The 15,561-nt window shown below is 33.9% G+C and overlaps 1 protein-coding gene and 1 pseudogene across 1 annotated transcript; both read left to right on the top strand.

Moving 5' to 3' along the window:
- Window positions 1–4,266: 4,266 nt before the first annotated feature.
- LOC145073011 (subtilisin-like protease SBT5.4) lies at window positions 4,267–7,205 on the top strand. Its single transcript, XM_079019558.1, has 9 exons — window positions 4,267–4,342; window positions 4,434–4,598; window positions 4,724–4,826; window positions 4,941–5,478; window positions 5,578–5,672; window positions 5,748–5,993; window positions 6,093–6,207; window positions 6,295–6,484; window positions 6,564–7,205. Exons 1-9 carry the CDS (start codon window positions 4,267–4,269, stop codon window positions 7,100–7,102), a joined length of 2,067 nt encoding a protein of 688 aa, XP_078875684.1. The 3' UTR covers window positions 7,103–7,205.
- A 6,345-nt stretch (window positions 7,206–13,550) lies between these two features.
- LOC145067246 (subtilisin-like protease SBT5.4 pseudogene) lies at window positions 13,551–14,057 on the top strand (annotated as a pseudogene).
- Window positions 14,058–15,561: the final 1,504 nt, after the last annotated feature.

Here is a 15,561-nt window from a genome sequence, read left to right as displayed (position 1 = left end):
GGGGTCCGTGAACGTGAATGAGAAGTGAGGAGCGAACGGGGAGGAAATCCTGGCGATTGCTGCCTCCTGTTCTTCTTTCTCTGGTCCGGTAATCCACATACCCTTGTCCTCGATAAGGGTTATTTCCCCTTCCATCTTCAATTCTTAGTCGACCGATCATCATCATTTTTCTCACTCCCTTTCTCCTACTATTTAATACTTCACGATACTCTGTCACTGTCGGTTCTTTTATATGGCTGCGTCACCACTCACCTCCGCCGTCATTCTCATCCTTCATATTCTTTGTTATTCATCTACTCCTTCAAACTCTCTGATTCTGATTTAAAGTTCAGGTATCTGATTTTAGATTCTAATTTACAGAAACCAAACAACAATCAACACAACAGAAATGGTATATACACACACTCAAATCGTTAATTGATATTTTCAAAGCTCAAAGATAAGTTCTTGATCGTTTTATTTCTCTTTCTGTTTTGATTTCTCAGGAATCGGTAAGTTGTGAAGAGAAACTCTGTGTTGATTTCAAAACCTCCAAAACACCGTTGTGGAGAAGCGGTCATGTTGGTCCGAAGGTCCGATTAATTGATTCAATCTTTGATTTCCAGAAACGTATGTTTTATTTGGATGTTTTACTGAGTCACAGAAGTGGAAACAGTCATATATCCTAATTGATACCTACTGATAGCCACAAGTGGGGGTGTAAACCAACACCGATTTAGGGTAAGTCCCAATTATCCCATTATCTCTTTACCAAACCTAAAATTATCGATTTACTTTTAATTGGTAAACTTTTTGTGTAAACCAAAAAACAAGAAAATGCTTCATTAATCAATAGAAAGAGTTTATGTATTAATGTGTTACTTGATCATTTTGTTAAAATATACATTAAATCATTCCGGTAGAATAGTTTATTTGAATATTCTGTTAGAATGTACATTAAACCATGATATTAGAATACTCATGTGTTTTATGTAATTGTTTAAAAATGTAATTAACTTGTTTGTGTATTATTTTGGTTCAATTTGTGATTTTGATTTCCAATTTCTATTGTCCCTCATTATTTGTATATTTGGAATTTAAAATTATATTAGCAGTAAATACGATATTTTTGTATGTATTCTGCCAGAATAAAATCTATGTATTCTGTCAAAATATACTTTATGCATTCTATGTATTGCAAGTTATATGTTTTTAACTATTATTAGTTTTTGTTGTATTTGTGATAGGAATGGCTGGAAGAATGCATTGAAGACTTAACAGTAATAACTTGAAGAATGAATAAAGTTTGATCATACTCACATTTTATTAATGTTGTTATTTGTTAAGAATTTTATTCATTTTTGTTGATATTCTTTTAGAATATGTATGATTATATTAAAATGTATAAGATTTTTAGTCTGTAAGAATATGTATGAGTTTGTATTTAAGTTCGGATGTATAAGAATATATTAGAATGTTGTTATTTTTAAACATCTGATTCAAAAATTTTGTTATTCTTCAATAATATTCTAATAGAATAAAATTATGAAAGAGTATCATTCTAACAAAAAAAATATTCTGACAGAATAAAATCGGTTATTTTTACAAATTACGTTATAATTAAAATTGAATTAATTAAAAATTTCAGATTTTTTAAAAAGAGGAGAATTAATTATCCCTAAAAATCCGAAAATTTCCATTTATAATTGTAGTTAATTGTCCAAAATACCCATTTTCTAAAATTTGTGTGATTATATGGTACATGTTATCCCATTGTAATATCATACACTCTCAAATCATGTACATTGATTAATTCCATCCGTCGGTCCAGATCTGTGCATTCTGGCACACAATAGTTACTAGAAACAATATAACCTAACCCTATATATATATATATATATATATATATATATATATATATATATATATATATATATATATATATATATATACTATCTTATAAAAGAAATCTCACTATTTCTAAAAATAGATTGAATATAATAATATTATTTTTTTAAGACGTTCAAATCATTAAGCTAATAGTACAAGTAGTCATCAATAAAATAATATTAAATTTTAACTTGTGTTTTGAATCCTTATATTTCTCAACAAATTCTATCTCCTTCCCTGAATTTCGGATAATTCAAAATTTGAAACCATCCGAAAATACATGTTGATTCAAATATCCCTCCTACAGATGACTCTTTCTTAACAGGTTTTTATTTTAATCCTTACATGTAACTGATTTCATCATTTTTAACTTTTTGTATTTTTATCTTATAAATATATTGGGTGATGGCTTTATTATATCAGGTTTGTTCCTAAAAAGGTTTTTACTATGTTTCTTTAATGTGTTGGCTTTGCAGGTTCAAAGAACTCAACCAAGAGGGCCAGTTAGAGCATTGTATTATCATTAGTTTGTATATTTTGGCATCTTACCTTTGCAATAAAGAACGGTTAAACACAAGATTTGACATGATTAAGATAGTTTGTATATTTTTCATCTTGTTTAGTCTAAAAATGAAACATTTTTCATCATTGGTCCTTATAATATCAAGTTTCATCACATGGACTTCCTGATTATGGTGATTATTGTCCTTATTATAAGGTTCTATATAGATTTTGTTCAATATTTTAAGGTTTCGAGAACCTAAATCAATATGAATCCTTGAATTACATACCATCGTTGAAAATGTTTTAATTTGTGACCAAACTTGGTTTAAAATCACAATGAACAAGTTGACACCTGAGTATTTTGGCCTTCTCAAAGGCATATTTATCGACTTCTGAATCACAACACCTGATATTCTAAAGGTTTATTTTTATAAACTATGATTTATATATTTTAGCATTTTCCTTAGTAGGACATTAAATTAATAAAGGAATTAAGAAAAACGAAAAAAAAGAGGACGATAAACAGTACAAGTGGTTTGGGTATGTATAAATGGAAGTAATAACCATTTAGGGGGTGTTTGGCAAAAAAACTTATTGCTTATTAGTTTATTAGCTTATAAGTTAATAAGTAAGTGTAGGGTAACTTATGAAAAAAATTACGTATTAGAGGTTCCCCACCGAAATAAGTTATTTTAATCCAAACACTTTTTTAACTTATAGTGATGTGGAACCTAATAAGTTGTTTTAAAAAAGCTTAGCCAAACACCCCCTTAATATGATATGGTAATGCTTTTGAAAAATAGATGTCATTTAATATTCATTTCTCGAAGTGAACGCAAAATGGTTTTAACTCTAAAGAGATCAAATTATTCGCCGCCCGCCGCTTTGCGCAGGTAGACGGCTAGTGTGTATATATATATATATATATATATATATATATATATATATATATATATATATATATATATATATATATATATATATATATATATATATTACAACGAATAATGAATAATGTAATACATCAAAATAAATAATTTTAGAATATTTAAATACGCCCATATATATCCAATATTTGACATCCAAAATGATCAATTACTTATCAATTTACGGATTTTTCATAATATGGTTGTTGCATTAAAATGAAGATAAGCTATTGTTGTTACATGGAGATCCTACAAAACAGTTCTCCGCAACTCCTTCCCGATTATTATGGTGAATTTATGAATAATAAATTATCCTAAACAACAAGCAAGAAGAATTCAAATTTCAAACCTCACGTATTTATCTTAATAATTGGATTAAGCTCTTAGACTAGGATGAGACTACGAGTCCTACGCCTACGTATCTACATATATATATATATATATATATATATATATATATATGAAGAACCCGATCACCTAAAACTCTATAAGCAGCCGGCCTCTAAAGATGAAGTTGTTTAGAGGTTTCCTAACCCTCTTAATCACTCTGATATGTACGCTCCAATGGTCTTCTTTAGCCTTCAACAGCAAAAAGGTACAAATGCATGTGATCTTATTCAAGTCTATGATTATCAACTTGAAGCAGCATTCATGCATGCATGATCTTCATCGTCTTAATTTCTTTAGCTTTTAGATTAAATATTTGATGTGTATACATTGATGCAGTCTTATATAGTCTATTTGGGAGGACATAACAATGGACTTGAAGCGTCTGAGATTAAAGAGTCTCACTTTGAGTTTCTTCGTTCGATTTTAGGAAGGTAAATCTCTTTACATACATGCATGCATCATGTAAATACATAAAAAAACACACATATCATTTCACCGCAAGCTAGGAATTAAGTACTAATTAATTTTTATTATTATAATATTTTGCATGTACAGCGAAGTGAGCGTTGATGAGGACATGATTTACTCATACGATAAGCATATTAATGGTTTCTCTGCTATTCTTGACGAGGATGCTGCTGCTAAACTTGCAGGTATAATTACTATGCTAATTACAATATACAGTTTTATACTATTTATTATGTTACTATGCAGGGACTTACATTTTTACCTGAAATCATGTAGATCATCCTGATGTTGTGTCGGTGTTTCCAAATAAGGGGATAAAACTACACACAACCCGTTCTTGGGATTTTTTGAAGCTTGAAAGAAATGGTGTCATTGATTCATCCTCTTTGTGGAGGAAAGCAAGATTTGGTAAAAACATCATCATTGCTAACCTTGACACTGGTACGTAATCAATTTTTAGTGTCAGATTTCAGTTTTTGAATCTCATTCATATTTTGTTTAAAAAATTAAATACCAATCGATCGATCATCTTAATTAATTATATGTATATCACCTACATCGATCAGGTGTTTGGCCTGAATCACAAAGCTTCAGTGACGATGGTTATGGGCCCATTCCATCAAAGTGGAAGGGCGGATGTGAGAACCAAACCTCAGTAGCTTGCAACAAGTATGCATTACGTATATGGTTACTTTTCCTTTCTATTCTGCATTAAGATATACATAATTCTTGTGTCCTTAATCAATTATTTATTTATATACTAGTTTAAAATGATGTTTGCAGTAAACTCATTGGTGCGAAGTACTTTAATAAAGGGTACATAGCCTTGTATGGAGCCTTGAGTACTTCAATGAACAATGCACGTGACCATGAAGGACATGGTAGCCATACGTTGTCAACTGCTGGTGGAAACTTCGTATCAGGAGTGAGTATCAATGGAATAGGAATCGGAACAGCCAAAGGTGGTTCACCAAAAGCACGGGTCGCTGCGTATAAAGTCTGCTGGCCTCAAACTATAACGGGAGGTGAATGTACAGAAGCAGATATCTTGAAAGGCTTTGATGTTGCGATTGAAGATGGTGTTGATGTATTATCAGTCTCGCTTGGAGGCCCTCCTTCGGATTATTTCCAAGATGCGATAGCCATTGCTTCCTTCCATGCTGTCGCGAAAGGTATCACCGTCGTGTTTTCTGCAGGGAATGATGGACCCGCTCCCGGAACTGTCACCAATGTCGCTCCTTGGATAATAACCGTTGGAGCTAGTACAATCGATCGCGAGTTTCAAGCTTTTGTCGAACTTCGTAGTGGACTCCGACTAAAGGTTTAAACACTTTTTTTTTTTTTTTTTTTTTTTTACTTCGTATGTGAGATATATAACGATCTTAATTATTTTTATTCATGACGATTCTAAAAATAACAGGGATTAAGCCTGTCCAAATCCTTGCCAGATGACAGATTGTATCCTCTACTTAATGCTGCAGATGCTAAAGCTGCAGATGCATCAATGACGAATGCGTATGTTATACTTACTTTTTTTACTTGAATCTTTTTCATTATTTCAGTTTTGTGATTGTAGATATCTATGTGTAGGATGCTTTGCAAGGAAGGTTCACTCGATCCGAATAAGGTGCATGGGAAGATTTTGGTGTGCCTAAGGGGAGGCAATGGAAGAGTTGAAAAGGGAAAAGTAGCTCTTCTTGCTGGTGCTTCTGGCATGATTCTTTGTAATGACAAGTCCAGTGGTAATGAAATAATCGCTGATCCTCACTTCCTTCCAGCAACACACATCACTTATGCTGATGGGCTTCGTCTATACGCTTATCTCAGCTCTACAAAGTAATTTTCATTAATATCGTTTTATCTCTAATATATCTATCTTACATGACACATTATATGCTGTACTGACTAGAAACATGTATTACTATGTTATTGTAGTGATCCATTGGGGTACATCACACATCCTGCACCTGTGGTAAACATTAAACCTTCTCCATCCATGGCCGCTTTCTCCTCTAGGGGTCCAAATATAGTCACCCCAGGGATTCTCAAGGTGTCTAATTTTCTCTGCCAAATATATTTTAACAGTGTTAATTATATCGATAATGAGTAACTGAAAGCTATCTTGAATTTTACACAGCCTGATATTACAGCACCTGGAGTGAATATCATTGCAGCATTCACCCAAGATTCGAAAACAGACGTACCATATAATATAGAATCAGGTACCTCTATGTCATGCCCACATGTTTCTGGAGTTGTTGGACTCCTCAAGAGCGTTCACCCTGACTGGAGTCCTGCTGCCATCAAATCCGCTCTCATGACAACTGGTATTAAACTTTCTTCAATTAATATACATTATATATTGTAGTAGGTTAGCGTTTGATTGTTGTTATTGTTTTCGTGCAGCTAATTCGAGAGACAACGAGGGGAAACCAATGATGGATGCGAGTAAGAGTGAGGCGAATCCATTCAGTCGTGGAGCTGGAGATATTTGCCCAAACCGTGCAGTGGATCCAGGATTGGTTTACGACTTAAGTGTAAACGACTACCTTGACTTTCTTTGCGCTAGTGGATACAACCAAACCTTGCTTCAGAAGTTCTCTGGGTACCCTTATGAATGCCCAGAATCAAACAACGCCATCTTAGATTTAAACTACCCTTCCATAACTGTCCATAAACTATCTGGTACAGTCACTGTCACAAGGAAACTTAAGAATGTGGATAAACCTGGTATCTATGTAGTTCGTGTTAGGAGCCCGGTTGGGATATCGGTAGACGTGGAACCAAAAGTTTTGAATTTTCAGAAGCAAGGTGAAGTGAAGAAGTTTCAGATGACAGTGAAAGCTGATGATACGAAAGTGATTAAAGGTTACGTTTTTGGTGAACTTATATGGTCTGATGGAAAGCACCTAGTGAAGAGCCCCATCGTTGTTTCTGTGGCGTAAATCATTAGTTAGTAGTTAGAATAAGTAATGACTTGTTGCTTGTTCATTAAATTTTAGTTTTGTTTTTAGTTTACAGTTTAGTTTGATGGAACTAGTAATGAACTAGTATTAGATTGCATTTGAGGTATATAATGAAAATTATTATTTCTAGTTACTTTTCATGGATTCGTTAAGAAAACATGCATTGGATGGCTACACTTAGTTCGATAGAGCATCAATGATAATTTGAAAAGCTTCACTTTTCATATAATTCTATATTTTTTACTACAATATTGCATAATGTTCTTTAAAAGTTAAATGACATATTTAAGAATTTCCTTTTCCGATTGAAATAAGCATCGAACTATATAACCGTGAATCTCATTATAGTTAGAGTTTAATATATTCAATCACAACTAACCATTCATGTTGGATCAAACTCTTAAACAACATTAAATTTGCATAAATGTTTATAGGCAACCAAGATAGTGTTAATGTCTTATCTAAAAAGACTATTATGGCCTTATTAATTTATTTTATAGTTAATTTTTTTATTTATGTATTTATTTTTTATATATTTAAAAAATTAATAAACCCCACATATTTTATCTCCTCAAACCCTGAAACCACATTTGAGAAATTTAATCTGGGTCTCACCGGTTACCATCTCATCTCTCATTCTCCTCAACTTCTATTTCTTTTCCATCTTTAGTGACATCGACGCCTTCACCATTCTTCTTTTTTTGGTCCTTCAACTCTGACGAACCAACACCATAACTCACTCTCACTTCATCTTTATTTGGTTGTGGTGTTGATTCGACGGAGTTGAAGGACCGAAAAAAGAATGGATGGTGAAGACGTCGATATCACTAAAGATGTAAAAGAAATAGAAGTTGAGGAGGATGAGAGACAGGATGGTGAGGAGATACATATATGTGGTGTCTATTAATTTTTTTAGATATATAATGAATAAATACATAAATAAAAAAAATTAATTAAAAAAATAAATTAATAAGGGCACAATAGTCTTTTTAGGTAAGAAAAAGACCAAACGCGCAACAAAAATAAACAGTAGGGATCATCCGAGTTAAAAAAATAAATTAGGGACCAAACACAGAAATTCCCCCAAATCATAGGGAGCATTAGTGTAATTTACTCTTACTTTTCGTCTTGTTCATATTTGGGTAACTATTTTTTTTGTACATATCTAGGTAACGAACTTATTGAAAATATTTACATATGACCATTATGACCTGTTGTAGATGTAACCTGCTATAGCAGGTCATAATGATCATATATGAACACTTCAACAAGTTTGTTACCTAGATGTATACAAAAAAAGCTAGTTACCCATATGTGAACAAACCAAAAAGTTAATTACCTTAATAATTCATATTCCCTAAAGACAGTGGCGGACACAGAAAGTTTAAATAGTGTTAGCACTAAAACAAATTTCCGAACAAATTTAAAATAGTAGTGACACTTATATTCCAAGATGTTGCACCTAATAGAAAATAAAATAAAAATAAAAATAAATAATAATAAGATACACTAACGACCTGAATCATTATGGGTTTGAGTCAAAAGAACATCCTATGTGCTCATGCAAACCCTAATGTTTGGATCTAGATTTCTCTAATTGTACATGCATTCATCCAAGACTTTCAAAACCTAGATCTAATGAGTATAATTCGAAATTAATTTGACAAATCAGATCTAGATGATTACCTCTTGTTGTTTTCTTGAATCTTCTTGTCTTTGAAGCTTAGAGTCACAAGTGTCACTCCTCTAAAGGCTTACAAACACCAATAGCAAAAGAATGATCTTGGAGAGAGGTTACAACAGGCACAATTTCGGCTATGATCTTTCTAGGGTTTCAAGTGGATGAAAATTGTAAGCCTTAGGGTCCTATTTATACTGGAGCTGCTAGGGTTTCAGTCTAAACCCTAATGGACAGCTTAGGCGTTAAGCTATCTAAGGAAGCTTCTGGAATAGGGCCTTAGGGCCGAAATTATGGATGGACACATCCTAATTTCATCCATGCCTAGTCCAAGAGGCTCCTCAGCCCAATACCCATCTATCACACATTTGACAGTTTAATTCTTTGTTATTAAATTAATCTCTTTTAGCCACAGAATTAATTTCTTAATTAATTATTGTCTAATATTAATTTAATTATATGATTTCTCTATTAATATATTATTCATATAACATATTAATAAATCATAATAACCTCTTTCTTAATAAATCATCCTATCATGTTGCTTCATTGAAGGCAACCCAAAAGGACCATGCACAACCGGGTCAAGTACTTACCAAATATAGTTACGGGCTTAGACACCAATCCAACAGTCTCCCACTTGGATAAGTCTAGTAACTACAAATGTAAGCACAATCCGATTAGCAATCGTAGCTCTCAAAGACGCTGTCAAACTCTAATCTTATCAGTAACATGTCCTTTAGATAAGGGATCGTATAGTCCTCTGTTCTACATATCGTGTGGACAATTACATGGAACATAGTCATACTTATTGTCCATCAGTTTGTTTCTCAATCTATGATTCGTTTGACATACAACTTAATTGAACACATCAATTCAGTCCTAACTGGGCCCGGCACATAAGTCAAACCAAATCATCGAGGGGCCCTGATATCGGTTTTACCCTCTTAAGATAAAAGGAACAGATAAACTTCGACTTATATGCATTTACTATCTACTAATCAAATCATACACAATAATGTGTTTTATAACATCAAGTTACTGATGCGTTTACACATCATCAATGCACAACCAATTAGCAAAAAATAAACCATATATCTAGGTTTTAAGACCATATGATATTATCGCCTTCCGATCACTCGAGATAAATTCCATGAAGTGATTCCAGCAAGCGTGGGTTTATTCCAAAGCTCAAATCAAACTCATAAGCACTCATGAACGTTGTAGCAAACTTTTGCTATGTCTAATACACTTTAGACAATCTACACACCAATTCATGACAGTCTTCATTCATACCTACTTCCAACATATGAACGACTGTGGACGGTTCGAATAATCTCATTATTCTGGAAGTCAAAACACGCAAAGTGAAATAATAGGCAAACAATTAACGTAAGACGGTAACATTACTAATAAATAATACTCTTTTATTTAATCATCAAATGTTAATTACAATTTATCTATTACACGTTTCTAAACTATCTAATCTAAACTAATATCGTCCTTCATCCCGATGCTCCTAGCGTGCTGCAAGTGCTTAACCCTGCTCAGTCCTTTCGTAAGCAGATATGCTGGGTTATCCTCTGACGATACCCTCTTTACTACGAGGAGTCCTTCTTCCACCTGATGTCGAATAAAGTGATATTTTATGTCGATATGTCAAGATCCGTCATGATCCCTCGGTTCCTTGGTCAAGGCTGATGGGTTTTGAGCATTCTAACACTCCTATGGTGTACATGCAACCCTAAATACTTTGGATTTATGTTTTCTCTATTATACATGCAAATATCAATTTCCAAGGTATTTATCCTAACTAGCATATTGTGAAGTACAAGTAATATAAAATCTAGTAGAATTACATACCTCTTTGTTGGTTCTTGATTCCATGTAGCTTGAGAGCCTAGTGCCCCAAGTGTGACACCTCAAATGGTTCACACAACATCAAATGCATTTGGAATAACTTAGAGATAAAATAGAACACTTCAAAATCGACTTGACCTCACTTCTTTCACTTAGCGGCCGATTTCTTCAATTATAAGATCATTATATAGTTAGTCACAATTAGGGTAAACCCTAATTGTCATGGCTTTCCATTTCCTTGGATCCATGGGTTCAAATACACAATGGAGCATCCATGGAGCATCCTATGGGTTTTAGCCCAACTTGATAATCCATGGAGCATTAGCCCACTATATAAGTATGGATGATTTACACAATCAACCCATATATTTTAATTAGCCTTCTTTTGATCACTTAATTAATTCTAGATTAATTCTTGATCAATACTAATTAAATAATCTTATTAATATATTAGAATTTATAATATATTAATAAACCTTAAGTGTTATTTCTCTCATTTTAGTCATGCATGATTTCATGCAACCCAAATGGACCATGCCGGGTCGGGTCAAGTATATACCAACTATAGTTATGGACTTAGACACTAATCCAACGGTCTCCCACTTGGATAAGTCTAAAACTATTATTGCAAGTACGACTTTATAACCCGACTAGAAATCGTAGCTCTCAAAAGCCGTTGTCGAACTCTGAACAAATCAATGACGCGTCCATTAGATAAGTGATCATATATTCCTCCATTCTAGATATCATATGGACTGAGACATGGATTATAATCATTCTCTATGTCCATTTGTTGTTTCCCGATGTCTGATTCATGACGACCGACTAATTGAACAAATCAAATCAGTCCAGGCCCAGCCGAGCACTTATATTTTGTCATCACTATATCATCGAGGGGCCCACAGATATCGCTTTTATCCCTTTGTGTGTAAAAGGAATGGATAAACTTCGACTTATATACTTGTACTGACTACTTGTTGAATCATACACAAAGGCACGTTTTATAACATCGAGTTACCAATGCGTTTTCGTGCAATCAATGTATAACCAACTCATAGTCAACAACTTATATCTCTAGGTTTGAAGAATATAAGATATTATCGTCTCATGATTCACTCGTGATAAAATCCATGAAGTGATTCAAATGAGCATGGGTTAAATCCAATACTCAGAATTTATGAGCACTCATGAATGTTGTAGCAACCATTGCTATGTCTAATGCACCTTAGACAAATCTTACAAGCCAGATTCATGACAGTCTTGATTCATATCTACTTCCAACATATGAATGACTGTGGATGGTTTGAATAAAATAATTATTCTGGAAGTCAAAATATGCAAAGTGAAACACAGAAATAATACTAATCTTATATGGCCCCAAACTCTTGAGTGTAAATAAAAACCTTTTTATCTAAGCACCATATTGATTACTCATTATTCATGTTTCGATTAATCAACTTATTACTTGAATTGAAACAATAGCCATGCCATGCACCAAGCATGCATACTATGTTTACCTATGGTCCTTTCTTTTGTGAAATAGATCAATTGAACACGACTCCAATGTTGCTCATTTCACAATCCCAATCCCTTTTATAAGAATACCAAACTCTATGTAAGAATAGAAAACTCTTGCTATTTACTGTAATCTGTTAGATTCTAAACTCATATGCAATGATCCCCTTGTAATGACTATGCACAAAAGTCACAAAGACTCGGCGACAGACATTATAGAGCATTCAAATGGAAAGCAATTCCATGGAAATGAAGTCTCAAATTCAAAGTACATTCCTTTGAACATCCTTCTTTGCATTAAGTTCTTTAATCTTACACAGATTCAAAGAATAACTTCCACCTATGGAAACAATTCCATATTCCCATTTTGACCATCACTTTTGAACAAGAGTTGCCTCTTTTCAAAATATGTCAATATGATCCTTACTCTATACTTCCAATTGTCCATGAGTAACCAAACTTTGGTAAACCTCAATTTGTCCTCAACAATTGCTTAATCATTTTAGTCATATCCAGTTCTAATCCTTTTTCCCTTCTTAATTCCCTAAGCATTAGGAAAATTTAGAATGGATAAATATTATAGCACATGCAATCGATCCTATATCCGAAGCATATGGGACACAATTCATGCTATAAAAAAATTTTATTTGCCATGTTCTCATAATTCGAACTATGAAGAGGTATGCCGTAATCATAATCAAATTTTGGGAATGCAACATATATAGAATTTCCTTATGTTGAACCATTCCAACATAACATTCTTATATATCCTTGACTAAAGTAGATTAAAATCTCAATCTAAGCTTGTAGAATTGGAATGAAGTATAAAATCCTTTCCCTTAATTATAGCAAAACAACCTTTCAAACCCGAATTGAAACTTTTGTTTTCTATAATTAACATTGCTAACTTGCAACACTTAACATAATAATCATGCTCCCACTAACATGATGATTATTAGCATAACACTTATGCTCCCACTAGCTCTGACATGTATCTAGAACTTAGTTGGACTTCTAGAAATCAATACTTTATTGACTTTCTTACCAAAGTTCAGATTTCTGATACGAGATGCTTTGATAAGACTTTATCAGAATCATACACCTTTCCTTATATAGCTCACATGTCTGTCTAGGCCTTTTGCAATTCTCACTAGTTAGTGTGTCGGTTAACCACACACGCTCCACTAATTATATGAGAATGCAAATATCACAACTGCTACCTACTTAAAATCTTCTTAGTGAAAACGTTTCCTCACCATCATTTTCATGAATCGAAGAGAAACCTTATGACACTTAGATTGTAGTAGGTTGGCATTTGATTGTTGTTATTGTTTTCGTGCAGCTAATTCGAGAGACAACGAGGGGCAACCAATGATGGATGCAAGTAAGAGTGAGGCAAATCCATTCAGTCATGGAGCTGGAGATATTTGCCCAAACCGTGCAGTGGATCCAGGATTGGTTTACGACTTAAGTGTAAACGACTACCTTGACTTTTTTTGCGCTAGTGGATACAACCAAACCTTGCTTCAGAAGTTCTCTGGGTACCCTTATGAATGCCCAGAATCAAACAACGCCATCTTAGATTTAAACTACCCTTCCATAACTGTCCATAAACTATCTGGTACAGTCACTGTCACAAGGAAACTTAAGAATGTGGATAAACCTGGTATCTATGTAGTTCGTGTTAGGAGCCCGGTTGGGATATCGGTAGACGTGGAACCTAAAGTTCCTAATTTTCAGAAGCAAGGTGAAGTAAAGAAGTTTCAGTTGACAGTGAAAGCTGATGGCACGAAAGTGATTAAAGGTTACGTTTTTGGTGAACTTATATGGTCTGATGGAAAGCACCTAGTGAAGAGCCCCATCGTTGTTTCTGTGGCGTAAATCATTAGTTAGTAGTTAGAATAAGTAATGACTTGTTACTTGTTCATTAAATTTTTAGTTTTGTTTTTTATTTACAATTTACTTTGATGGAACTAGAAATGAACTAGTATTAGATTGCATTTGAGGTATATAATGAAAATTATTATTTCTAGTTACTTTTCATGGATTCGTTAAGAAAACATGCATTGGATGGCTACACTTCGTTCGGTAGAGCATCCATGATAATTTGAAAAGCGTCACTTTTCATATAATTCTATATTTTTTACTACAATGCATAATGTTCTATAAAAGTTAAATGACATATTTAATAATTTCCTTTTCCGATTGAAATAAGCATCGAACTATATATCTGTGCATCTCATTATAGTTGAGTCAAAGATATGTGGGGTTTATTAATTTTTTAAATATACAAAAAATAAATACGTAAATTATAAAATTAACTAAAAAATAAATTAATAAGGTCACAATAGTCTTTTTAGGTAAGACAGGGACTAAACACGCAACAAAAATAAACAGTAAGGACCATCTGAGTTAAAACAATAAGTTAGGGACCAAAAAAACAAATTCCCCCAAACCACAGGACCATTTGTGTTATTTGCTCTTATTTTTCGTTTTATTCATATTTGGATAACTATTTTTTATGTACACATCTAAATAACGAAGTTGTTGGAAGTGTTTACATATGACCAAGTAGGTTGTAACCGGCTACAACAGGTCATAATGGTCATATTAAAAAAAAGATAATTACCCAGATGTGAATAATCTGAAAAGTTAATTACCATAATAAGTCATATTCTGCTGTCTTTATACATCAACGTTATCTTGGTTGCCCATAAACATTTATGCAAATTTAATGTTGTTTAAGAGTTTGATCCAACATGAATGGTTAGTTGTGATTGAATATATTTGACTCAACATGAATGGGAGTTTCATGATTTGACGCAGACTACTAAGACTGTGGCGGAGATCACCGCCAATTTCAGGGAGAGTGCCCTTCTTGTTCCGCAGTATGTCGCGGATGAGGAGATGAAAAATGCCCAATACCACGAGATGTTGAGGGATGACATCAGGCAGTTTGTGAGCAGGTCCAGATGCAAAACGTTGGAGGATATCATTGCTCGAGCTAGAGAGAGGGATATTGATTTGGAGCAGATCCGAAAGAGGAAGCCAGATGAGGTTCAGGTAGCCACAGGTTCGGGCAAAAGGCCTAAGGGTTCAGATTCGAGATCGAGGGATTACCAGAGCCGTGGCCGATGCGGGAGGTGCGGCAGGACGCATGAGGGTGCATGTAGGAGTGGTAGTGGTTGCTCTAAGTGCGGCCGAACTGGTCATTTTAGCAGAGATTGTACTGCTACCACCACACAGGGATCAGACCTGATATGTTTTAACTGCGGTCAGCGGGGCCACAAGAAGGCCTGGTGTCCCAGTTTGCTTCCGGTAGGACAGGTGATAGCACCTACCCCTGCAACTCTGAGGATCTCAGACGACCGTCAGGGCCGAGCAG

This window comes from Lactuca serriola, chromosome 1 (genome assembly GCF_051521515.1).
Source record: "Lactuca serriola cultivar US96UC23 chromosome 1, Lser_US96UC23_V15, whole genome shotgun sequence".
Lineage (NCBI taxonomy): Eukaryota > Viridiplantae > Streptophyta > Magnoliopsida > Asterales > Asteraceae > Lactuca > Lactuca serriola.
This window is presented reverse-complemented; position numbering and strand designations above follow the sequence as displayed.

Coding starts and splice junctions, on each gene's coding strand:
- LOC145073011 (XM_079019558.1), top strand. CDS start 4,267: ATGATTTACTCATACGATAAGCATATTAATGGTTTCTCTGCTATTCTT. Junction 4,343..4,433: donor TGCTGCTGCTAAACTTGCAG/GTATAATTACTA, acceptor GAAATCATGTAG/ATCATCCTGATGTTGTGTCG. Junction 5,994..6,092: donor GCTTATCTCAGCTCTACAAA/GTAATTTTCATT, acceptor ATGTTATTGTAG/TGATCCATTGGGGTACATCA.